This window comes from Aedes aegypti, chromosome 3 (assembly GCF_002204515.2).
Source record: "Aedes aegypti strain LVP_AGWG chromosome 3, AaegL5.0 Primary Assembly, whole genome shotgun sequence".
In the NCBI taxonomy this organism is placed as follows: domain Eukaryota; kingdom Metazoa; phylum Arthropoda; class Insecta; order Diptera; family Culicidae; genus Aedes; species Aedes aegypti.
The window spans coordinates 255755023-255781880 of record NC_035109.1 but is presented as its reverse complement, the minus strand read 5'-3'; the positions used below and the strand labels follow the sequence as shown (position 1 = coordinate 255781880).

Here is a 26858-nt window from a genome sequence, read left to right as displayed (position 1 = left end):
AAAATGATGTATGAACGATATGTTCGTAACACTTAGATCAAATAGATAGTTGAGTTGGATACAAAATATAAGATTTTTATCAAAATTTATATGACAAACTGGAAACATATATTGCTTTTTTCGAGATTTTTTGATTAATTAGGTTAAAAGCATAATGCAGAAGCGGCCAAAACACCCAAGTGTCTTCGGCAAAGTGATAGACTATTGTGTTAGCAAAAGGCTAGTGGTATTTTCGAATTATTTTCGATGATATTTCTGGGTTTCAGGAAAGCATTTCGGGGAGAAAGTCCAAAAAACCATAAAATTGATTTGATACACCTCTAAAACTTTACCAAATTGGCTCATTTTTGGACAGATAATTTGTTTTGATAAATAAGTTCAGAATTTGATGTGGCAAGGGTACCTTAGAAAAAGTGAACAGGTCTAATGCATATAGTCCTATGTAAATAACTTCTTCATGCTTCGAAGCTGCCTCTATATGTCTTCGTCGTGCATTGAAACATTGAAAAATTGGCATTGTTTAGAATTTTTTGGAGTTCCAGTTTTTCTTTAAACTTTTTTTTATCATTAACTATTACTATCATATGACTCGGTCTGCAACAGTGATTTCCATACTTCTGCGCCATTAACCCAAGAGCGATGACGACGTGTATTGAATAAAAATCATAAAATAAATCACGCTTGTTTTACCGGTACGAATCGATGCCTAAGCTTCTTAGGCTAAGAACGTAACCGCCCTTGCGTTAAATCAACTTTGTTCCAGATTTGAGTCAAATTTGGAAAGCATATTAAGGCAGTTATGCAATATGCAAGGGCAAATCTTCTGCACACTCAAGAATGGTCCCAAGAACACGTTTCGTGTGACTGTGTGGATGAGCAGCCAACCTTCTGTTGTTGGTTTCCTTACTAAAACGGTAGGGGAAAGTAGCCAACAGTGGGACAGTACACTAGCAAAATTGAATGGATGTTTAAAAAAATACATCAACAAGTTATCGCTTCCAATAGATGACGGATTTTAAAGGAAGCAGCAGTGTGATAACTGGAATCGAACTCACAAGAAATTGAATGAAGACATTCATTTAACCATTTGAAAGCACGTCAATTAGAATTTTAAATGTTGGCTTAGTTGCATCAAACACTATTTGGAATTCAATTGCCTAGTTTTTTCTCCCACCCTTAGGAGCAAAACTGAATTCAATACATGTATAAATTTAGAATAAACTTAAAAAATTGCGAATTCATTTTCAACATTTTACAATAAACTAAAAATATATGCTCTTCGTAAAACCGAAACTCTGCGTGCATTGTTACCAGTAGAATAATGAAAAACAACCTCCATTCAAACTTTGTGTCTCTGCACTGACTGCCGTTCCCTAACCGAGGATCTAAGCTCCCCTAGGTTTTGTTGCCTTGCATTTGCATGCACCGACGACGCAGCTCTCTGTCCCAAAGCATAGAGGATGATGCTTTGGCACGGAGCGGAAAACCGAGAAATCAAGAGTGGTATCTGAAAGTGCGGTCATGAAGCAAGATGGTTACAAAAGGACCGAACTGCATGCATGTTCGGTAAGATGGTAGTTGATGCTCTCTACCGACAGAATTTCGTACAAAACCAACTCGAAATGGGACCGTTAAATCGGGTGAGATTGGACATGTGGCCAAAACAGATTATTTGAAATATTTAAACAGATGGAATAAAATACTGGTATTTCATTTGTGAGAAATGAAATCGTGTGACACATTAACGATAGGTACCCCAAATCAACGGACACCGCAGGTCGAGGATCTTTTCACACTATATACAGTGTATATGAAGTTTCCGCATGAGGGACCTATTCTACTCCAGTGCACGGCATTCGAAATGCTGTGGAAAATAGCGTCTGAGGAAGGATAGAGCTTCCATTCATGATTACACCAACCATAGTTTGAAGGTTGCGGCAAGATTGTGTCAATTGATCTGGTTTGCTTCACGTTTCAGAGTGCTTTATAAACTCTTCGTTGTTGAATAGGGTGAATAAAATATTTTAGATATTTAGTTGAAAAGAAACCTGGACAGCAAAACATCATTGGGTCATATTTTAAATATGAGAACAAACTTCGAAAGATGGTCTTTGAACACAGAATATTGGAACATCATGAGATAATTTCTTCTCCGTGTTTGACCAAATCAATTGAAATTGCACAGTGCTCCAATGAGTGAGGCTTGGGATTTGGTGAGCATTCGCCATTTGCACAATTTAAAAGCTCATAATTCAATAAAGTCAACAATGGATCAGGTTACGTATTTACTGTCATCTGGATGGCAAGTAAGGAATGAACGAATGTTGCTAGAGACCGAGAATACCTCTGCATATCCATGGATTTTTCCACTTGGATTTTTATATTTAATTTTTTATATCAAATTTTTATATTTATAAGCATGTTTACATCTCACAATAACTGTTTATCATGGTCTAATCACTTATCAAAGTGAATCCTGTGATCCAACGATCCTTCACATTAACAAACATTCCTCCCAGTAACCTTTGTGGAGATGTAGAAATGAACACGGTCTTTAGCAAAGGTTACACACTAACATTCCTTCCCTAAATCCCAGCTGATTGCAAGAACGAGGCGGCACCGTTATTGACCCTGTATAAATAGAGACACTGAATCATGCATACTGAAAAAGATTATGGCTAATCCTGGATAATCGTCTAGTTGATTCTTTAAGCATCTTCACTGACTTCGGTAAATCACGGAATAGCAACAAAAGAGTGTAGTCATGGGCAGTCTAAGCTAAGCTAATCTAAAAAAAATGCAAAAATCAAAACAAATTGTGCACCGACAAACTTTGATTTGAAACGCAGTTTTCTGCACCTACCCTATTCTGCTAGTTGGAAATAGGTATATTTGTGAACAGAACATGATTCCAAAAAATGTGAACAAACTAGATGCGATACAATATGCGATATAACCGAAGCGCCAGCAGTTTTTCGAAAAATGCAAACTTGAAATGCATGAGAAGTATCCAGGAGAAACTAATCAATTTTACACCATATTACGATATGAAAATGAACTGGGAATACGTCAAACGTCTGTCAGTTAATTCTAATTAGTAAATGGAAGTTGAGTATTTTGTAGGATACTGATGGTTTGCAGCTCTCGACAGTTAGCTCCATTTAGTCAATATCAATACTGTTCCTGAAAAAGGTTGTCTAGCATAATCATTACCACAGAAAAACATAGGCTATTTAAATTACAAAAGTTGTGACGGATATTGTTGGGCAAAGGGAGAGGTTTCCCAAAGCACCAAAATGTTTCAACAAGTGACTCACCTAACACCTATACTGTTGCCAAAGTAGAAGTTTAATAGTTTAATTGAACATTTGAAACAACCGATCAGTACTCTCAACGTAGTGGAGTACCTCTAGCGATGAGCTGTAACTCACTTTTTTACGGTTGACGCTTCCGCCAAAGGTGCCGTTTGGTTCAGAGATAATCTAAATGAAATTACAAAATTCAATTTAATCCCATCTAAGCTCATCTAGGACATCCAGCACAAGCTCGCTGACCGCATGAAATTTTGCGGATAACTTTAATCAATTGTAATTTGATAAATCTGATGGCAGGTGTTTCGTTAGGATGATCCAAAAGCACATGAAAATATGAAACACGCATTTGCAAACAGTGGATCATTAAAATAACAAAAACGGCCGCTATGGAAACCATCGATAGCGCCACCGATGCCTTGTGTGTTTGACGGAACAGCAATGCTGTCACAATGTTAAATTAGGATTACCAGACGTACTCTTTTTAGAGTTTTTTGCCTTAAAAATTTGTGTACTATTCATTTTTGCTAAACGGGCTCAAGTGTACTCTTTTTCAGTTATTACTGACTATAATCGTCAAATAAAATAACCTGTTGAAGAAACCATATCAATCTTTTCCCCAGGATGATACAGATAATTCACCGATTTTCGACAAAAACTGGCACACAATCAACCTTCTTTTTATTTTCCATCAAAAGAAAAGTCAGTCAAAATTCAAAATCACTTTGTTTCGAACAATTCAGTCTTATATAAGCAACTTTTTTTCAAACACTTTCTCTAGAAACGTCGTTTTGACGATGCAATTTTTTATGAACAAAGATGTGGGAATGAAAAGGTTTCAAATTGAAGTGTAGCATGGGAATTATAAAAATAAACTATTAAATCAATCAATTTTCTAAGTTTCACAATGTTTTAAAAAGTCTTCAATAAAACTTAAATCAAAGACAATGCTTGAGGTTCTATTTAGATCCACGTTTCACTCTTCTCAGTTCTTCTGGTTCGTTCACAAACTCAAATTGTTCTACATTTTCTTTGGATTTTTTAAAAAAAATCTCATTTGAAAGACAATATCATTATAAAAAAATCGAACGACTTTTGGTATTATAAATATAATTAAAAAAAAATGAATATAGTAAGAAAGTACAGCATGAGAAAAATAAGAGTTAAATTTAGGAAAACATTTGATAAGAAGTTTAGAATAGTGGCTGTGATTAAAGGCCCAAACGAAATGATAGCGGAACGGCAACGGAAAGCGGAACCGGTTCACCAGTATGAACTGTAGCAAGTTTGTCGACTCAGACTTGGTTCACTTTTGTTCGTTGACGGCTCATTCAGTACTGTGTGTTTCACGGTTCCGCTTTCTGTTGCCGTTTCGCTATCATTGCTTTTGGGCCTTAAGAATCAAACATTTTTTTGCAAGAAAATGTCGAAACTATTAATTAGTACTCTTAAGTACTCTTTTACAGAGTTGGGAAAATGTACTCTTTTCAGTGAAAGCAAATATGGTAACCCTATGTTAAATCCCATATAAAGTGGCGCCTTTGTTTGATGCGGTGAGCACTGACAAAAACTGCCTTCAATGATCCATTTAGACTAGTCAAATTACGCATTTATCCTAGGACGGTCCATTTTTTTAAAAGTTTGCAAATTTATTGTCCCAACTTACCATCATAACCATAAGAATGGACCAGTGCACGAGTTATTTATGGACAGATGCACGAGTTCACTATTTGACGTTTGAGCGGTGCCGTGTTATCTACGTGACCATGGTGACGAGTGAATTCGGCACCGCTCAAACGTCAAATTAGTGAACTCGTGTTTTTATATTTTTTCATGTAAAAAAAAATCAGAGTTTTATTTTTTTTTCTGAAAAGTTAAAATTTTAAGCTTTCATTCCATAAAGAAGATTGGAAATCGGTTGAGCTGCTCAAAAGTTATGATTTTTTTTTAAATAAAAAATCTATTCCGCTGAGACCTACAGTGTGTGTCGATGAAAAAAGACTGATTTTTTATTTTCAAAAAAATATATCACGAAAAATAAAGAAACATGCATTGCTGAAAATTTGACAGTAAACGTAAAATTTACTGAACTTTCAAGGAAAAATGAGAACATCAATAGCCCCTTTGGTCCCGAGGCCTACAAAACTCGAAAAAAACGGAAATTATTGTTTTTTTTTCATGTAAAAAACAATGTTTGTGAAATTTAATATTTTCCTTGAAAAGTCAAAATCATTAGCTTTCATTTCGTCCAAGAAAATTGAAAATCGGTCAAACGGTTCAAAAGTTATGATTTTTTATTAAAAAAAAAATGCTTAATCGCGATTTTTCTGGCCACCCTATTTTGGAATTAGGGTGACCTAATAAAAAATCCAAAAACACGTGTATTCTTCGTAGCTGTATATGTAGTTCTTTAAAGAAGTAACAATTGCAATCACATGTTTAGTTGTACATTTTAAAATTATTCAAACCCGAATGTTGAAAACGTATTATCAACAAAATATTGATGAAAAATGTCATATCGTCATGTTTCAAAATAAGTAAAAAAGAAATAAACACAAAATTCTATTTTGAATCGCGATTACAACTTAGAAACTTAGAAGCTCGTACAAGCTTAATGTAGGATAAAGGGTAGGATGTGACTTATTTTTCAAAAGTTCTCAAGACTAAAAGTTTCTAAATTCAAATCACATAAAAGAGAAACCTCAGAATTTTAGCTAAAAATATCAACATTTAGGGGTGGCGCAAGTGACTTGAAGGTGAACTTTCAAGTTATAAAAAAATCCTTCAGTGAAATATACATAACTTTGTTACTTTTCAATCAAATTTGGAACTTTAAGCATTATTATCTTCAAAATAAATTTTATGAAAGCTATGCTATAACACCAAATTTCTCTGAAATCCAAACTAGTCTTAGTTAAAAGTTATGAACGTGGTGTTTTCGGCCGTTGCAGTCTTTGAGAGCAGCAAGAACAGTTTTGCTTCAATATCCGACGGTTTCGGTAATATATTTTACCTTTTTCAAGGATTCTAAAATTATTTCCAAATAGTTACATATTTATCGATTTTGCCTCACCCTAAACCGAAAACACCACGTTCATAGCTGCAACATCCAGTCGTCAAGCAACATTTCCGTCAACTTAGTTAAAAGTAGTTAAATCCAAATGTTTCCACATTTTACTAAAAAATATCATCTTTGTTTGACCATAGCTTCATGAATACTCATACACTTTAAAATCTGTTTACATTCTTTTGAAGCTAATTCAATTAACGAAACGAGCGTGAACGGAACTGTCATTTTGTATGGGACGATCCATGGCGTTTTTCAACAGCCTACTTGATGGCAAGACGAAGTTTGCCGGGCCCACTAGTATATGAATAAAAAAATTGAGAAAAATTCAGGTTGTTTTAATGGGGTTCAATGGTGTTGAATGAATTGCTGTCAGTTAGCATTTGAAGCATTTCATAAATATTTCGTAATATGGTCGTTTAATTCAAGAATTTATGTAAAATCATGTGGTTGAAGTGAGCATCGAATTTTCTGGAAGCAATAGGTACTTCGGATCAGTAAGTGTGTGTGCGTGGAACTTAGCGCATAAAGCATTATGTTGTCATGACAACGACGAAATGTGGTGTTAGAAGTAGAGCAACCTAAAGCTGTAGGCTGACGACATAGTAAAGCGACGCGTCAAGCGTGGCGTGAGGCGTTCATCGTGCGATTTGCATATAAGCATATATGTGACATTGTGACGCCTTGTTGAATCGCGTGGGTCGTAACTACATTACAGGATATCCGGAAGAAAATAAATGCAACATTAATATTTTTATTTTTATTTTTATTATATATTTATATTATTTATATAATATATTTATTTTTATTTTTATTAACATTAACATTTCCTACCATTAAGGGACTGTCCATTATTTACGTAACACATTTTTGTGACCATTTTCTGTATGAAAATAAAAAAATAATTGTATGGCGCGTAAGAAATCTCAATCTTATTAAATTTTGCGTGAAGTAAACACAATCATTGATAAAATGTTTCGCGAGTGCAGTATAGCTTCTTCTTCTTCTTTCTGGCATTACATCCCTACTGGGACAGAACCTGCTTCTCAGCTTAGTGTTCTTATGAGCACTTCCACAGTTATTAACTGAGAGCTTACTGTGCCAATGACCATTTTTGCATGCGTATATCGTGTGGCAGGTACGAAGATACTCTATGCCCTGGGAAGTCGAGAAAATTTCCAACCCGAAAAGATCCTCGACCGGTGGGAATCGAACCCACGACCCTCAGCTTGGTCTTGCTGAATAGCTGCGCGTTTACTGCTACGGCTATCTGGGCCCCAGTGCAGTATGGACCGATGCACGAGTTCACTATTTGACGTTTGAGCGGTGCCGTGTTACTTACGTGACCATGGCAACGAGTGAATTCGGCACCGCTTAAACGTCAAATTAGTGAACTCGTGCAAAGGTCCATAGCATATAGTGTAAATTGGAAACCTAAAGAAAAATTAAACCATCATTGATCATCGGAGAGTTCATCCAGTTCATCAAGTGTTACAAATCTGCATGGGGTTCCATTTAACTTGGTGAGATTGTTCTTATTTATATTGTAGGAGACTGACTGCTTACGAACAACAGCACAATCTTGATCAAATCGCTTTTCAGATTATTCCAGTACTATAGGCAAATGCCTTGCTACAATAGATGGTAGAACCAAATCATCATCATCATCAAAAAAATTGAGAAAAATTCAGGGTCGCCTATTTTCCCGGAAAACTCAGTTGGATTTTTTTTGTTTTCCCCTGACACTACTTACTTTGAAACATCATTACTCAAGAACGAAGCATCATAGTAACAGCATCGTAGAAACAAAGTTTTTTTTATGAAAATGAAAGCAAATTTTCTAAGGAATAGAAAAAAAATGTTAACTGGAAAAAGTTTTCCACAAAATTTTCCACCGTTGAGAAAATTCGTAAAGAAAAGCCGGGAAAACTATGTTCACATGTGTAATTCTGTATGCGGGATTACATGACGTTTACCAACAGCATACTTGGTGACAAAGGAAGTGTACCGGGACCACAAGTGCAAAATAAAAAGAAGTGGGCCTAAATGAGAACCTAGGGGTACTCCAGAAATGGGTGCTGAGAGTTTATTTTGAAAGCGCGCTATTTGTTTCCGACGTGATATATATGACTGGATCCAACTCAAGAGTCTTGGCTCCATTCCTATTTTTTGCAGTTTGAAGATACATAATAGTATGTCAATTCGGCCAAAAGCCTAACTGAAGTCAGTGTGGAGGGTTTCTACGTGTTTGCCTTTATCCATTGCGTTGAGAATGAATTTTGTCTTTCACGAAGATTCGAAGAGTAGGGTAGTAGTACCAATTATGGCTATAATACCAATTATGACAATAGTGGGAACAAAAACGGATTTTTCTCATTGTTTTACTAAAATATTAAGGCTAATATTCACAGGAATGATAAACCTATTTGTTTTTGATGATAACTAAGCCTTGATAAGAACATTCGTGCAATGAGCTTCGAAAAATTAACATTTGAAAATTTTGCCTCACACATATGTCACCTTCTTACAACAAAAATAGTCCGGCTGAAAACCCCGTGTAACCATCGTGACTTTCTCTTGTTAGCTATTGCATCCATAATTGGTACACCTACCCTACATGATTTCAATACAGGCAACAAATACGAGGATTTCCAAGCTTTTGAGAATTCTCCATCCATTATTTAGAGACATGTTGAAAGGCGTTCTACGGGAAGGGTAAGCTCTTCTGAAAGATTTTTGAAAAAAAGGGTGCAATGCTCCCTTTGATGCGTCCAGGTTTTTAAGTGCTGATAAGCTGGGGCCCAGATAGCGCGCAGCTATTCAGCATGACCATGCTGAGGGTCGTGGGTTCGAATCCCGCTGGTCGAGGATCTTTTCGTAAAGGAAATTTTCTCGATTCCCAGGGCATAGAGTATCTTCGTGCCTGCCACACGATTTACACATGCAAAAATGGCCAATCGGCAAAGAAAGCTCTCAGTTAATAACTGTGGAAGTGCTCGTAAGAACACTAATCTGAGAAGCAGGCTCTGTCCCAGTTGGGACGTAACGCCACAAAGAAGAAGAAGCTTTCTTGTTGTTAGTTTTTCAATAGATATATTATTAGAAATTTCTGGGAAAAAGTAAATAACGGGGTATACACATCTTGGGAGAAATCTGCAAAAAGCTTGCAGATATCGGAAGAGTTTTCACCTACGTTTGTGTCAAAATGCATTCGCGAAGGGAAATTGCTACTTTTTATTTAGTGTTTACATAATTAAAAAAGTTTTTGGAACATTATTTGACTTCGGATTCGACGTTGCGATTATATTCTTCATGTGCGGAGTTAATGGCTGAGTTGAGTTGGTTAGATATGTCATGATGATTTTGTAAGGTCGTGGCAGTATTTTCTTTTTTTGTGGAATTTGTCCGCTTTCTGTTTCTTGTTCTTCAGGTTTTTTATTTAAGGGCTAAACAACGTCAATTTCATTAATTATTTGTTGAATAATTGAATGGAATTTGTCTACGGTCCTTCAAAACGTATGCCGCGACAATTTGTAATTAAAGAAATTGAAATCATTGGATTTTTTCCTTAAACTTTAAAATATTGAAAATGACTATTAACGTATGGGACTGTCCATTAACCACGTGGTCATTTTTTCTGGATTCCCAATAATCAGATCCCTCAATACCGGACACATAAGCCGAAACATTCACAATTTTAATATTTTTATTGTATGCCATCTTGTTACCCATTTATGATAAACATTATCATTTTTGTAACGTGTAAAAATTTGAAAACATAAATTCGAATTATGGCATTGAATTTCGATGATGCACTCTAGCAACAAATTTATCAATCTTAAAAGGTGGTCTCAATACCGGGCGCAATCAAGGAACGTCTAAAATTCTTCGTATGAACACACCATTGATTTTTTCACTCTAGGAACAGTCAGTTAATGCCAATTCAAAGCATTTGCATGAGTAATTATAGTTCTACTTGGGCTGCAAATAACAGCATTTTAAAAATAACTGTATTTTGGGACACTGGTGCAAAAATACTAAGATATCATGTATAAAATAAAGCTGTCCGGAACTGAGGGATACAATATGCAAAAACAAAATTGTAGTTTATCCACATTTCGTTCAAATATGGTGCGAAATACATTCATACCTTCAGTTATGATTATATTCAAACATGCTTGCGTGATCCAAATATTTGTTTCATATTCAGAGTTATGAGTTCAAATTTAGGGCGATCCGTCAATTTTTTATTGTTTTCAAACATCTCTACTTTCTAAAAAGGCGTACAAGGATGTGTTATTCTGAAAATTTTGGGTCGTTCGTAACACTTGGAATAATGAAAATTGTTGAAAAAAAATACATAAAAGCTGTAATTTGTCGTCATTTCTGTCTGTCATTCTATCTGCAATGCCTTGCAAGCATGGTAGTATAACTTGCATACAAGTTGCATTTAGGTGCCATGTTGTTCACATGCTAACTAATAAAGTAGGTGTGTCATCAGTTTACCAACTTCTCAAATTTACGACTAACCACCATATGCATGTAAAGGAGTATAATGGGCTTCCTTAGCCAAGCGAAAACGTACGCGGCTACAAATCAAAGCCATGCTGAAGGAGCTGGGTTCGATGCCCGGTCGGTTCATAATCTCTTTATAATGGAATGTTTTCCTTGGGTTTCCTAGGCATAGAATATCATCGTGCCTGACACACGACGCACATATGAAAAATGTCAACATAGACAAGGAAAAGTCACAGTAGGGTGATTAAAAATTCAAATCAAAGATTTGAGAATCCAGTCTCCCATCTCTTCCTTACCATCCTTACGATAAAAATAGTGTTCCGTGATTGTTTTGCCTTTCCAGTGATGATTTTGAAGTACCCCGAAGATAATGTAAGTTTTTATGGAAAATAGCAGGGAGAAATTTTTGAAAACAAAATCCACAACATTTAGTAATGTAATATATGAGAGATTGGATTTTGATACTTTCAAAAGCTGTGAAAGTGTACTTAAAACATTATACTCAGAAGCACAAGCTCTATCCCAGTGAAGACGTAATGTCAAGGAGAAGAAGAAGTGGTGCTGGGGTTTGCTAAGGTGAATAATTTCTATAAGAGTTTCCATCATAAAGCAATCACAATCTGTATAATAACAAATACGATTTAGCATTCAAGCAAGCAATATTTTAAATAGCCTAACAAACGTTTGAAATTTTCTTGTTTTCTTTTCAACAGCTCAACGCGCAAATGCCATACCCTATATTTAAATGTGATAAAAGCAATGAATATCTTGGTGAAATTCTTCAACAAACATAGATATAAATGCATAGTAATGGTATTCACTGTAACGAAGATCCCAAACCAAGACATTAGCCGTGTGACGCATTGAAACGATGCAATAACCAACAATCATCCTTTGGCGTAGAAATTGGCCTATTTGACATTTCCAGTGCAGATAAAAATAATTGCATGTTCATGCATATAATGGAAGAACACGTTCAACGAAATGACAACAAGAAACATCGAAAATTAGTACGAAGCTATGAACAGATATCGCCTGCTTGTGATATTCTTCCATCACCAACCGGTGGTACCAGCGATACGAAGCAAACTTCCCCTTCGATGACTATGGTGCTCCAGCCAGCCCCCAACCATGGGCTAGCTGTTAAGGCAACCACCGGAAGTGTTAACATGCCAACTGTAGCTATGATTCAGTCACCTAAAACTCCTTCTCCAAGCCTTGCTTCACCACAAACGCTCAGTAGAAGTTTTGAACAAGCAGTAGCTCAGTCACCTCCAAAGTATCAAATGTACCATCAATTCAGTAGAAAGTCTAACACTACTCAGCAATTTGTCCAACGGCAGCAGCAGCTCCAGCAGAGTCTATCTCAAACACAACTTCCTTCACCAACGCATCAGCCTTCGCCTTTAATTCGAAAACCTAGTATAACACAACAAACAGGAGCGGAGTGGACTGACAACTCCAAATCTCTTAGTTCTAATTCGTCTAATTACTACCATCATTCCTTGAAACAATCGCAACCAATGGACCAAAGAAGCAATAACCCTTTTATACTTAATTTTAACAACATATCAGGATGCTGCATAAAGAACTCTCCACCATCCAATCTAGCCTCACCTACCGCGAATACTCCCGTCAATACCGGTTCTTCCCAAACAACGTCAACACCATCGCCGTCGGTTCCGGCACGCCGCAGCCGGTCACTCCTCCTGAAATCTTCCACACCTCTTCAACAACCACATCCTCCAGTAACCCAATTGTCCACCCCGCAAAACTCATCACCATGTCCTCCCGTCCCACCACGCCTTAGCAAATCACCAACTCCTACCAAGGAAACGGCTCCTCCATCGACGGTCATTTGCTCCACGATCGCAACTTCCACGATCGTAGTTACTTCCGCAACGACTGCATCGCACGTGACCAACACCAGTTGTATCGCCACGTTGACGCCGACTTCCGGTCAGATAAAACGAAGGGAGGTATCCCCGCCGGCACTGCTGGCAACCACCAGTGCTGCCAACACGCCGAGTGCAATCGATAAAGGATTCGCGGCTGGACCTGCTGTTGCCACGAAAGACGTTCGAATGAAGCGGGATGACTTCCTGAAAGCTACCATGAAAATTTGCCTTGTCGTTTCTCCTCCGTCCTGTAAGCTGCAGGTATGTTTTGATAATGTGTTAGACAATAGAACAACATTTGTTGAAATATAATTTCATTTCCTGTGCTTTATTTAAAATTATGTTATTGTTTTTATCCGAAAAACCTTTATTTACTTGTAAAAGCTACGATAGTTTTTTTATAATTTTATTATATTTTATAAATGTTTTTAGATTGATGATTGATTTTAGAGATTATGTTCATTTTGTTCAAAAAAATAAAAACGGAATTTGAAGCAAATGCTACCTTAAGGTGAAGATGCATCGAAGTCAAACCTCGAATTTGCAAGATCCCATACCTAGAGAATCAGACAACCGTTTGTGCTGAAATTTTAACTCACTGGTTACTGATGGGAACCAATCAATCAAATTTTCAGCGCGTACGGTTGTAACTTGTCAGGTTCTCTAGACTTGTTTGTAGATCTAGAATTGAACTTTAATTTACTCTAAAGCTTATCAATGCCACCGATTTCGCCTCATAATGTTAGTTTCTCATCTTCTTATAAGCATTATGCTATTTAACCAGAAAATAACTTCAAAAAGTATTAATTTTGGAGGCTCTCAAATACCATCCAAAATAACATAATGGTCAATACTATGGGAAAATTGTGCCACTTTTCGGTAAAAGTAAAAATATGCATATTTCACTGCTTTTGAATCAGTTGTCAGCCAGCGCTCGATTGGTTCGGTCGGCTATTTGCTATCGCTGTTGTTGGATAATAATGGCTACGATGTTAACTTTGACAGGCACTAACACCGTTGTCTTCAGGTTACTCAAAGGAGAGAAAGAGACCAGATTTTTTTTTCGAAAACTCGTACATAGAATGCAGTAACTTCAATTATTTCTTCAAAAATTTCACCAAGAAGTACCGTAATCCGGGGGCAAACTGATCACTGGGGTGAATTTGATCAGGTCGGTACCAATATACATTTCCTCTCATGGATGCTGAAGGTTTCGTTTGCACAACAAACATTCTATGTTTTCTATTTTATGGATGTCTAACGACGATTTTAAACTATTTCATTTTTATTAGAGTCAGTTTTGCATGGAAATATTCACACTTTTTGAAGGTGTAAGCAATACAGTTGAAAATGTCGGTGCTAAACAATCCACTGGTGCTATGCCTACATGTCGACTTTGAGTGTTCAAAATGATGTGTAAGCTTAAGTATGAGCCATTGCACTTATTTTTGATATCATACAGCATAGCATGCATAGTTTTTTGCTAATAAAACCGTTTAATTCCTAATAATGTGCTGATTTCAAGAGAAATTGCCTACATTTAGGCGTATGAGGCAGATTTTAAAAGTTAAATTTTGCAATAAAATTATCAAATACTCAAGTTGTAAGAATTTTGACATCATTTTCAGATTCAGGAGACCCAAATTTAGTAGATAGCGACATTTTTTATTCATAAACCTGCTTTGTTATTGTTCCGTACGGAACGTGCGGAAAAAGCGCAAACGACAATTCGTTTACACACCCAATCCGAATGTAGCGAAACACTCACCGAATAGAGCCCCCAGCGTGACCCAGCCTAGCTATGTCACTGAGATCGCGAGTTACCTCGATTGATGTGAGTTCCACCCGTGAGTGCCCGTGAGAGATTCCCGCCATCATTGTCATCGTCATCGAGGTACTCACTGGCACTCACCACAACAGTAACGAAACGATGAGTGCAGACGCGTCGCGAATGTTCCACGCGCGTCTGGAACACGTGTATGGTGAGAGCGCGAACATTCTGGAACGCGTGCGCGTGCATATAAATACGCGACCGTTCCGCCAGTGAAATCAGTATTGTTTTAACCTTCGCGCGCGTATAATCGAGTGAGTAAAAGTAAAAGTGAACAAATAAGTGTAAATAGTAGAAGTGCAGAGTAAAATAAAGTGCAGTAGTGAGTAGTGATTGAAAAGTGTGGTGTAAATTCTTTCATTCCGAAATCCCGACCCGAGTGATACAGTCCACCCGACCCGACCGGAGTTGGCCACGGTGAACAGCGCCAACATAGTGGTCCTTCGAACCGGATCCAGTGCCGCCCCCGCCTTTGGAAAGGATTCAACACCACCGCTACCCGACACGTTTGCGTGGCGCTCCAGCCAGAACGTGTACCGCCAAGGATTTGATCAGTCACTACCGTCGCCGCCGCTTGTGAATTGTTGCGTATCGACCACCAATCGCCGAAGGAGTACTCTGCACCGCCGTTCTGACCCGATACTCGCTACTGGTGATTTTTCCGACCAAAATTCGACATGTCGCAAGAACGCTCACCGAAGACCAAGTCGGCTGCTAAGGCAGCAGCTGAAGCCGTCAAGGAGAAAAAGAATCGAGACGCTGAGCAACACGCTTCCAACTGGGAAATCACCGCCGATGCCGAAACGCTGAAAGAACTATCATCGCTGTCCCGTCAACGTGACCAAGTGAGCCTAAAGCTTACACGAGTGCACAGGGCACTTGCCGCCGCTCAGAACCAGCTCAGCCTGCCACAGTTGAAGACGTTCCTGAAAAGAGTAGACGATGCGTACACCGAGTTCAGCGCCGTGCACACCAAGCTGGTTGCCATTATCCCAAATGAGGCCTTCCGACAGCAGGAGGAGATCTACATCGCTTTTGAGGAACGATACGACTACGCTCGCACGGCCATAGAAGAACATATGCTGGAACACGAACCGAACACCAACAAGACTCCAACAACGCAACCGCAAGTGATAGTGCAACAGCAACCATTGAAGGCTCCAATCCCTACCTTCGATGGGTCTTACGCCAACTGGCCGAAATTCAAGGCCATCTTCCAGGACTTGATGGCCAACTCAGGAGATTCGGACGCCATCAAGTTGTACCATCTCGACAAGGCACTTGTTGGTAACGCGGCTGGAGTTTTAGATGCGAAAGTGATCAGCGAAGGAAACTACCAGCAAGCATGGGCCATCCTCACCGAGCGCTACGCAAATAAAAGGATCATTGTGGAGACACACATCCGTGGTCTGTTCGATGTGAAGCCTATGACATCCGGATCATCCAAGGAATTGCGACGCCTACTCGACGAGTGCACCAACCACGTGGAGAGCCTGAAGTACCTTGAACAGGACTTTCAGGGTATTTCCGATTTGTTCCTCGTCCACATCGTGTCATCCGCAATGGATCAACCGACCAGGATGGCGTGGGAAGCCACGCAGAAGAAAGGTGAGCTACCAAACTATGCGCAGACCATCTCGTTCCTGCAGACAAGATGTCAGATGCTGGAGAATTGTGAAGTTGCATTCCAGCAAACCCGCTCCGAGACTCAACCGATCCCGAATACAACAGGCCCAGTATCATCGAAAGCAACCGACGTGAAGGATTACACCGCTTCAACCGAGCCGAAGAAGGATAGTTGCGATTTCTGCCAGGGACCACATCGCAACTATCAATGCAACGTAATAAGTGTTATGCCGTTCGACCAAAGGATAGAGAAGGTGCGAGCATCTGGCGTCTGCTTCAATTGTCTCCGCAAAGGACATAGCGCCAGAGACTGCTATTCGACAAAATCGTGCCAAAAGTGCCAAAGACGACATCACACACAGCTCCACAACGAGGAAGTAGAGCTTGAACCAAAACCCAGTGTGTCCCTTCCAGCACAGGAACCTATGCCTGTGACTCCCCAAAGAATGGTATCCACTTCGACCTCCACCAGAGACTCTCCGATCATGCCGCTCTCTTGCAACTACGCTGACTCTTCGAAGACTGTGTTCTTGCTAACAGCTATGGTCCAAGCCTTGGATGAGAACGATCAACCGTATTCCTGCCGTGTGCTGCTGGACAGTGGCTCTCAAGTAAACTTCGTCACAGCTGAACTTGCGAACCGTCTTGGAAGCACAAAACGACGAGTCAATATCCCGATCAGAGGAATCAACAATGTGAAAACCGTCGCATACGACAAAGTGATGATCAAATTCCGATCCCGTGTGTCCGACTACGAAACCCAGGTGCAATGCCTCGTAACACCAAACGTGACCGGAGTCATTCCTGCTACGAAAATCGACGTTTCGTCCTGGAGCATCCCCTTTGATATTCAACTCGCTGATCCAGAGTTCCACAAGCCAGAGAAGATCGACATGCTTCTCGGTGCAGAATTATTCTTGCAGCTGCTACGACCTGGTTACATCAAACTCAACGACGATTTTCCAGAGCTTCGTGAGACCACTCTAGGATGGGTGGTAGCCGGAGTGTTCCGAGAGAAACCCGTTGCTAGCAAGATTCAGCATTCGTTAGTCGCATCGATAGACGACACCGAGGAGATTCCACAACAATCGAACATCGAAGATGTAGCAATTCCGAACCCGTTACCCAAGCAGATATGTAAGCAATGCGAAGAGAGGAAACAACGCCGAAAAAAACGAAGCGAATGGGACAACCCGAATCAACGAAACCTTCCTCCGCAAGACGCCATCCATCGACCTTCGAGTTTGCCATACACACTTCGAGTAACCGACGCTATCCTGAAGACAACCGCCGCTAGTAATCCGCTCAATGACTATCGTTTCGCCGACGTTTCGCCCAACCATCGAGTAAGCCCTGATCCGCCACCATGTACTGCCAATCACCGACAAGGATCGAGGAGAACGACAGGATTTCACCCTGGTTTGACAAATGTGCCGAAATATACACCAGAAACATCGCTCAACCAGAAGGTAGGATGCATGACACGAGAGTACGCTGAACCAGACAAATTAGCACGCTCACTCGATGCGCTTTCGAATGGACACACCTATCGACGAGTAAGCAGTCCGAGCAAGAGCAACGAATCACGATCACCGAAGAAACCTGTTGAAACTTCGTGTCAACCGGGGGAAGTATGTTCCGTACGGAACGTGCGGAAAAAGCGCAAACGACAATTCGTTTACACACCCAATCCGAATGTAGCGAAACACTCACCGAATAGAGCCCCCAGCGTGACCAAGCCTAGCTATGTCACTGAGATCGCGAGTTACCTCGATTGATGTGAGTTCCACCCGTGAGTGCCCGTGAGAGATTCCCGCCATCATTGTCATCGTCATCGAGGTACTCACTGGCACTCACCACAACAGTAACGAAACGATGAGTGCAGACGCGTCGCGAATGTTCCACGCGCGTCTGGAACACGTGTATGGTGAGAGCGCGAACATTCTGGAACGCGTGCGCGTGCATATAAATACGCGACCGTTCCGCCAGTGAAATCAGTATTGTTTTAACCTTCGCGCGCGTATAATCGAGTGAGTAAAAGTAAAAGTGAACAAATAAGTGTAAATAGTAGAAGTGCAGAGTAAAATAAAGTGCAGTAGTGAGTAGTGATTGAAAAGTGTGGTGTAAATTCTTTCATTCCGAAATCCCGACCCGAGTGATACAGTCCACCCGACCCGACCGGAGTTGGCCACGGTGAACAGCGCCAACAGTTATATTGTGATCAATTTCGCTCCAATGTGTCATTTTGATTTTTTGATATTTAAACTATTTTTAACATATGTTGAATATAATTTCATGAAAAGTCGATTACATAAACTGATAAAGCTCAATGGAGTACTGATTTCGCCGAAACTTATTTGAAAATAATCTAATTCCAAAGGGTAACATAACAAAATATTGTAAAATAGTGATCAATTTGCCCCCGGATTACGGTATGTCAGAAATTCTTCCAATGACACCTCCAGAGACTCCATTATGGGCGGTTTCCAAATCGAATAGCGGCCAAAAATATTTGTGCCATCTCAGGTCATATTCATGAGTTTTTTATACAAATATGATACAGGTCGGGCTCGATTATCCGGAGACTCGATTATCCGGGGATTCGATTATCCGGGATTCGATTATCCGGAATTTTAGACTCGATTGTTTTTTGATTTTCTCGTTTTTCACTTTTCATGCATAAATCTGAGATAATTTGGTATTGCAATATACAATATGAATGGTTCTGCAGTTAAGAACGTATTTGAGAAAAGGAGGGTTTGATTTATTTTGTGTATATTGGTCAAAAACTGTTTTTTTTTTTGTAAAGACCCCTACTGTTCCTAGAAAAAAAAAGATTAAGTAAGCTTCCGAACAGTGTATAAAGATATTTATGAAATATAACGGTTCTGCAGTATATTTCATCACACGTATACTTTGTATGTGTACTGAATTCTTTGCTTTCTTAAAAACTCTAATTTTGGCATACTGTATCAATGAAATTATAAATGATCTTGCTCTATTATTCCAGGAATATCTTAATATAAGTGTTTACTGTGTATTGATGTACCAAAAGAACCTATCAGAACAAGTCATTTTTCCAATTATTGGCCTTTTTATGGTTATTTCTCGAGAAATTTGTGTTGGAAAATTCCACAACAAAATGATTCAGAGATTTTTTTTCAAAAATTTTTCCAAGGGTTCCAATTTTTTCAAAGATTCCACCTAGACATAGTTCAGATATTTTCCAGGAATTTCTCTACGGATTCCTCCAGGGAACTCTCTGTGAACTCCATCTGGAATTCCTCCAGAGTTACATCGGGAATTCCTCTAGGAATACCTTCTACAAAGAACTCCACTGGGGATTTTTCATGAAAATCCTGCTGAGGTTTTTTAAGGAATTTGTTCATCAATTCCCTCAGGAATTTCTCCATAAGTTTCTTCAGGTATTTTCCAAAGGTTTTCTCTAGGGACACATTGCCAGGAAATAATTCAGGGATATTTTTGAAAACCTTTCTTCAAAACTTTCCCCAAGAAATAATTCAGATATTTTCCAAGGAGACTTCATCGGAAATTTTTCCACAGATTCAACCGGGAATTTTTCCAAGGATTCCCACAGAGATTCCTCCAAATTTTTACCAAAGATTCCTCCAGAAATTCCCTCTGCAATTTCTCCAGGAATTCCTATAAAAAAATCCTTCTGGGATTTTTCTACTGGGACTTCCCAAGGAGCTTCTCTAGGCAAATTTCGCCGCCAAATAATTCAATGTTTTTATTGAAAACTCCTCCAAGGATTTCAGTAATTCTTTCAAAGATTAAAACTTGACATAATTCAGATATTTTACAGAAATTTCTCCAAGGAGTCCCCCACAGACTCCTTCCCGAATTCTTCCAAAGATTTCTCCAAAGATTCTTCTAAGAAATCCAAATTCCTCCAGGGTTCCATCAGGGAATCCTGCAATATTTTGAGGGATTCCTCCACAGACTTCCTTCAGGGATTCGTATGGAAACTCCTTCAGCAATTTTTAAGGAGGTTAATTTTGCTCTAGGTTAATTTCACAGCTCAGTAATTCAGAGATTTTTCTGAATTAATTTTTTCATAGTAAGTAATTTCTTCATAGATTTCACCTCGACATAATTCAGATATTTTCCCGAAATTTCTCGAAGAATTTTTCCGAGAATTTCTCCTGGATTTCCACCAGAATGTTACCAGGGGTTCCTTCCAAAATTTACACCTTTAATTTGTCGAGGAATGCCTGTAGGTGATCTTTCTGGGTTTTTTTCCAGGGATTTCCTCACGAATTCCTCAAAAACCCACTTATAAGGTTTCTCGTGGATTTTTTCTATGGTCATTTTGAAAGGAAATAAAAGATATTTTTGAGCACTTTAACGGGTATTCCAGAAATACCTTCAATGCTTTCTTCAAAGAATTCACCAAAAAATAATTTAAATATCACTGGAAATTTCTCCAGAGACTCCTCCAGAAATTTTTCCAAGAATCCCTCCAGAGTTCCTTCAAGAATTCCATATCAAATTTATCTTTGCAATTGCTCTAAGAAAATCTCTAGGATTTCTCTAGGAATTTGTTCAAGGATTCCCTTGCAATGGTCAATGCGTCTAATGGTTCTGAATTTACTGGAGGAAGCATCATTTTGAAATTTGATGCCCAGATAGCTCCTAGTATCCGGATACATGATTTCAGAATTTCAGAAAATGTTCAACCAATCTTAATGCGTCCACTGGCATTCAACTTCTCATTAGTTCTAGTTTCTAAGAAAATTTTAAACATCTATATAACTTAACACCGCACAGATATACAAGCGACAGAAAAATTTCCATTCGGACATGACCTCGGAAAATCCGGAATATCTCCGGTCAATCCGGAGGCTTATATGCATGGCCAGGCAAGTTTCTAAAACTAGAAATAATTTGCCGTCGACTGCTTTGGGATGCATCCAATTTCATCCATTGTTCATAAAGTTATGAGCATTTGAATTTAGGAAAATTTTGCCTATCTCAATCATTTCATATGACTCCTACACATGCCCCATCAAGTCGATCATAACGATAAACAGAAAAGTTTGAATTCAGGTTTCAAATAAGTTTCAGTAATTACTGCTATATTTATGTAATTAACTGTGAGAAAATTCAACAGCTGGTCTTGTTTACCATTCAAATATAGAGCAATCTAATTTAAAATATTTACAAAAAAATTAGATCCATTGCAGAAACGTGATCCTATAACAATTCTATTAGTAAATTTCACGCCAACTTGGTGAACCATATGGTTTGAAACAATTAAAGCGGTTATCCGTCGGAAGACAATTTAAAGGGGGAGAGTTGAAACTACCTGCTACAATATCAGCATACGACTTTCCTTGAGTAAATCCATTCAAAATTAAAAGATTCGAACGACTACCCGACGGGAGAAAATTATCTTGTGAATGAGCATGATTATAATTTACCTAATGGGTATGGTTCTTAACCAATGAGATTCTGCCATCTGCGTGGTAAGAGTCTTGACGACTCGCCTACTCGAAGGGTAATCTCAAAAGTTAGACTTCCTGTTGCCCCCGCAATTTGCGTATACACACTTTTTGGTATCTGCCTTCACAAGATCATACATTAAGCTTCCATGTGGCAAAGTTTTGTGTCATGACCCCAATCTTGGCACCGAGGGAACTGAATGGGGTTATGAAAATTTCCTCCAGGCTTCTGGAATTGTTCCATTTGACACACGGACATCGGACATAAGTTTTTCTTTTTCTAATGCTTTAATATTTGTAAAAGTGAACTAAATGATCTTCTTGGGAAAGTCCTTTCGGAAGAATGCCAGATTGAGTTCTCTTTTTCATAATGATTATCACTTATTCTATTTTTGATCTCTTCAGGTGACTTATAGTCACTGGAGAGACCTTTCAAGACGACTTTGAACAAACTGTCAGTTTTGTCGTCATAAGTAAAAAAAAGTGATTCTTTTCATCAAGATGTTCGAGAAGAAGTTCGCGATCTCTGAGAGTTTCAATTAAAACGCGACAGTCTCCTTTCTTTGCGATTTGGAAGAAAACCATGATTTCCAATGGAGTTCAAGATCTCCTGCCCAAAACCCCCGAATTCAGAACAGCTGACCACGATAAGCGGCACTCTTTGTTTCCTCACTTGTATCAAAGAGCCTGGGCTAGAAGCTGCTTCGATTTGATGTTCAGAAAATTAGTCAGGAACATTGATCTTATTGCTCATTTCGATGTAATTATCAGTATTACTCATTTCACTCTTGGAAAAAAGTGCACATTCGGAGAAACGTTTAGTGACAGTTTTGGTTCCTGCTTTTTTGGAAGGAAGTTGTGAATTCAGAGATTTCTTCTTTTTGTTCGCGGTTGCAACCATGTTTAGTGAATAAACGAAAGAGGGAGAGACCTTCTAAGAAGTTTTTCCCCAAGACGGTGTCCAAGACGGATTACAACCGCTAGCTTTCACTAACGGGTCCAACGAAAAATCGAAGACACGGGTCGGAAAGGGATCAATATAGAAAAGTAGTACTGAAAAGTACTGTTTTAGTAGCACTGGAAAGTACCGGTTTATTTAGCACTGAAAAGTACTGCTTTTGTAGCACTGAGAAGCACTGTTCTATTGATTTAGGTACATTTAAAAACATTTCAAGTTCAGAGATAATTTGTATACGCACAGCACGAATGTACGATGCGCACATTGAAAAATAATGGCACGTTTTCCTTAAGTGAGATCGCCAATTCGACATGATGTGATCGATACTTTTATCCGTGTTTCAGCAGTTACAAAAAATATTGCGATAGTCTAGTAGTGATATGAAATGCGCAAAATTATTTGCACACCAAACTTCTGACAGTCTTTATATCATCATATTTTAGATTTTTTGGTTATACTGACCACGTTCAATGAACTTCCACAAAACCATCATTATCAATCATACGCCCTTTTAGCTATCGCTCGTGGCACCTGAAGCCTCCACCTGAATAGATGCACATTTTCTCTCGGAACGCGGCGTCACGCACAAGTGTCCCGCAATTTATCACATTTTGTTGGGCGTATGAAAAGAGCGAGGAAGTGCCTCCTTTTGCCTCGTATAAAATTTCCATCTCCATCCATTACTCGAGCGTAGTTTTCGCACCAAAGGTGGAAAAAAGATAAATGGCCGCTCATTTACAATCATAAAGCGGACGAGCAACTCTGTGTGCTTCCACGGAGGCTGGCTATCTTCCTACAGAACAGAACGCGATAAGACCCTTGCATCCCTCGTTTAGCATAATATTATAGCCAATTAGTAGCCTGCGGCGAAAATGAGGTTAGCTGAGCACACTGTTCCATAGAAATGAGAGGAGCTTTATGATTATGCATTTATTTTTATTTTGATGTTCCATTGATTTAATACTTTTAATTATCCTCAGAGAGTTTTTCTTACATTTGTAGATTAACGTTTAAAAAGGGCGGAGTAACCTTTTCAAACCGAAGCTTATCACGAATTCCAACTAATTTTCTCTTCATTAACTTACAGAACTTATGCTCTTCAATCTATGTTAGTAAAATGTCAAGAAGTAGTCACCATTGCCTGTGGAAGTCGGAAAATGCTTCGGTTTGCAAAGGTAGTTCCGCCCTCTTAAGCTATTAGTCTAGATTTTTATCAGATACTTCAACTAACCTTTCCCTATCTTTGTATATTTTCAGCTAAAATCAAGGAGCCTGTCGCACTTGGATAAACTTGAGCCTCACATAACAACACCTGGCAACATTTCAGCGGACTATAATCAGTTTGGCAAGTTCAAGGTGAGCATTGGTGAATCAAATTCATTTGAAATAGTCTTATAGCTTAGCTTAGCTTAGCTTAGACTGACTACACATATCAATGGTTGCTATTCCGTGATTGACCGAAGTCAGTGAAAATGCACAAAGAATCAACTAGAAGTTCGGCTGGGATTGGCCATAATCTTCTTCAGTGTGCATAATTCAGTGCCTCTATTTATACAGGGTCAATAACGGCGCCGGCCACGTCCTTGCAGTCAGGTGGGATTGGGGGAAGGAATGTTAGTGTGTAACCTTTGCTTTTTGGAGACCGTGTTTGCCTCTGCATCTCCACAAAGGTTACTGGGAGGGATGTTTGTTAATGGGGAGGATCGTTGGGTCATAGGATTCACTTTGATAAGCGATTAGACCATGATAAACAATGATTTGTGAGATATATACATGCTTATACGTAAATATAATATTTTCATTTGATATGAACAATTTCTATGTAGAGGAAAATTATGCCGACACTTGAGGTGACGAACCATTCAAAGTTTGTTGAACAAATACCTAAATGTAACATTCCTACAGCTGTCAGGACGAAAGCATGTGTTATTATATTTTACTCATTTGAAAAGAAACAAAAAACTCGATTGGTTGGGACATCATAGAACACTCTTATTCTTATGCCGACACTTACAGTGGCGAACCATCCAAAGTTTGTTGAATAAAGTGAACCTTTCGCAAGTCTACACTTGTAGTGTCGAACCATTCAAAGTTTTTTAATTACAAAAATAAAGGTATATAAGAGGTGTTCTGAAAAAAAATGTTAAACATAAATAAATTATTAATCAGAGTTTGTGTCGACACTCACAGTGACGAACCATCCATAGTTTGTTGAAAAATCATATTTACATCCCACCATTGTAACGATTGAATGTGCAGTCATACATATTTTATAGATTAGAAATAGTAGCATGAAACGAGCTCACCAATTGATCCGTTATCCTTGACTGAACAGCCACAATCCACTTTCGGCTTCACTCGTTTGCTCGGCTATAAAAAAGCACTCAGGAAAAAAAAAATAAGCGCGCGACCCAAAAAGAATAAAAAAAAAACTGTTCGGGCTTTCTTGACGCACTGCCCAGGAGCAAGCGTCAAGGTCGAAGGATCAAACAGAACTAACCGATCGTGGCACTTTTTCAGTTACTCCAACCGAACTCACCGATCACGCCACTTTTTCACTTACCAGACCAACGCGCGACATGTTTGATCCTGCCCTCGTCGCTCACCCCGGCAAAAGCAAGTGTCAAGGTCGAAAGATCAAACAGAACTAACCGATCGCGGCACTTTTTTACTTTCTTCAACCGAACTCATCGATCACGCCACTTTTTCACTTACGAGACCGACGCGCGACATGTTTGATCCTGCCCTCGTCGCTCGCCCCGGCAAAAGCAAGTGTCAAGGTCGAAAGATCAAACAGAACTAACCGATCGCGGCACTTTTTCAGTTACTCCAACCGAACTCACCGATCACGCCACTTTTTCACTTACTAGACCAACGCGCGACATGTTTGATCCTGCCCTCATCGCTCGCCCCGGCAAAAGCAAGTGTCAAGGTCGAAAGATCAAACAGAACTCAAATTCATTTGAAATAGTCTTATTTAGATTTACTTAGAACGCGCAACATTCCATTAGATGTTTATCAGCGATCCAAATGCTGAAGATCCTTCCATTTACGCCACATGATACGTATTAATGTACAAACTCATTCGATAGTTGTTCTCATTGATTCATGTATTTTAGAGCACATATTGTATCATAACACTTATATATAAACTGTAAAAAGGGAATTGAGGTACAATGGAGAAAATTTTCATTGGCATTATGATCCGGGAGTACGTAAAAAAATAACGTTTACGGAATTATCATATAAATTTTCTCATATTCAAATCACTGTTTTTGGCGATACAAAGGTAATACATAATTTTATGAGCCTGTGGATGGTTAACCTTGAATGTATGATAAAAGGTCGAAAGTCGAATCGACTACAGGTCTTCAATCATAACTTCGATCTTTTGTTTTTCGACACTTTGTCCTGCGACTTTTTGTCACTAAACCGTAAATCTAATGAATTTATCTTCGATAAATTAATAATACCGTTTATTGATTCGATGTCCTGAGCTAAACGTTATTGTAAACTATGGTTTGATCACAAACAAACAGACGTAACACTTAAAGGTTGGATTTCTAAGCTACTCCACCTTAAAGCTTCACATTTGAAATCAAAAATCAGTATTTTATTGTTAAGTTAAAATCAATACAACATCCTACACACATGTAGCATAGCATAAAAACCAGTACGTGTAAACTTCTACCGTTTCTTGAACAGAATACCCAACTTTTTTATCACCTTCCAGCGCAACCACATCCATTGCCATCATCATGTATCGCACAATCTTCACCATCAAAAAACAACCGTTCACATTCGCGTTCGCAAATAAAAATAAAAGACACAGACGTCTCGTGACATATCAGAGAGGTTGTAAATGGCAACACGTCGTGATCTATGTCATCGTTTTTATGTTTAACACGTACCTCGGCATCGGCAAAGTGAATGCTTTCGTTTTCTATTTTCGAAAAAAAAAACTGTTTAAACGTTTCGCACATATTTCTCCACTGTTTTGATGTGCCGATATCAGATGTCGTTCACAAATCACTAAAGCTATACCCGATCAGCAAGGAATATCAAATTATAACATCAAAAATTAAAACTTAAATTCATGGAATGAATTTTCTTCTGTCTGGCAGTCCCAGAAACAGAACCTGTTTCTCAGCTAAGTGTTCTTATAAACAGTTTCACAGATATTA

The 26858-nt window shown here is 38.8% G+C and overlaps 1 protein-coding gene across 4 annotated transcripts in view; it reads left to right on the top strand.

The window, feature by feature from the left end:
- The window catches only part of LOC5569544 (pleckstrin homology domain-containing family G member 5), a 380350-nt gene that overhangs the window by 292136 nt on the left and 61356 nt on the right, over positions 1–26858 (top strand). For 2 of the 4 annotated variants that reach the window (XM_021848741.1, XM_021848743.1), the window contains exon 2: positions 23932–24030. In XM_021848741.1, coding sequence (XP_021704433.1) covers positions 23932–24030 — 99 coding nt within the window. Of the gene's footprint in view, positions 1–11609; positions 13056–23750; positions 23850–23931; positions 24031–26858 lie in introns of those variants that run through there. The other 2 variants (XM_021848742.1, XM_021848744.1) reach the window with 2 other exon arrangements.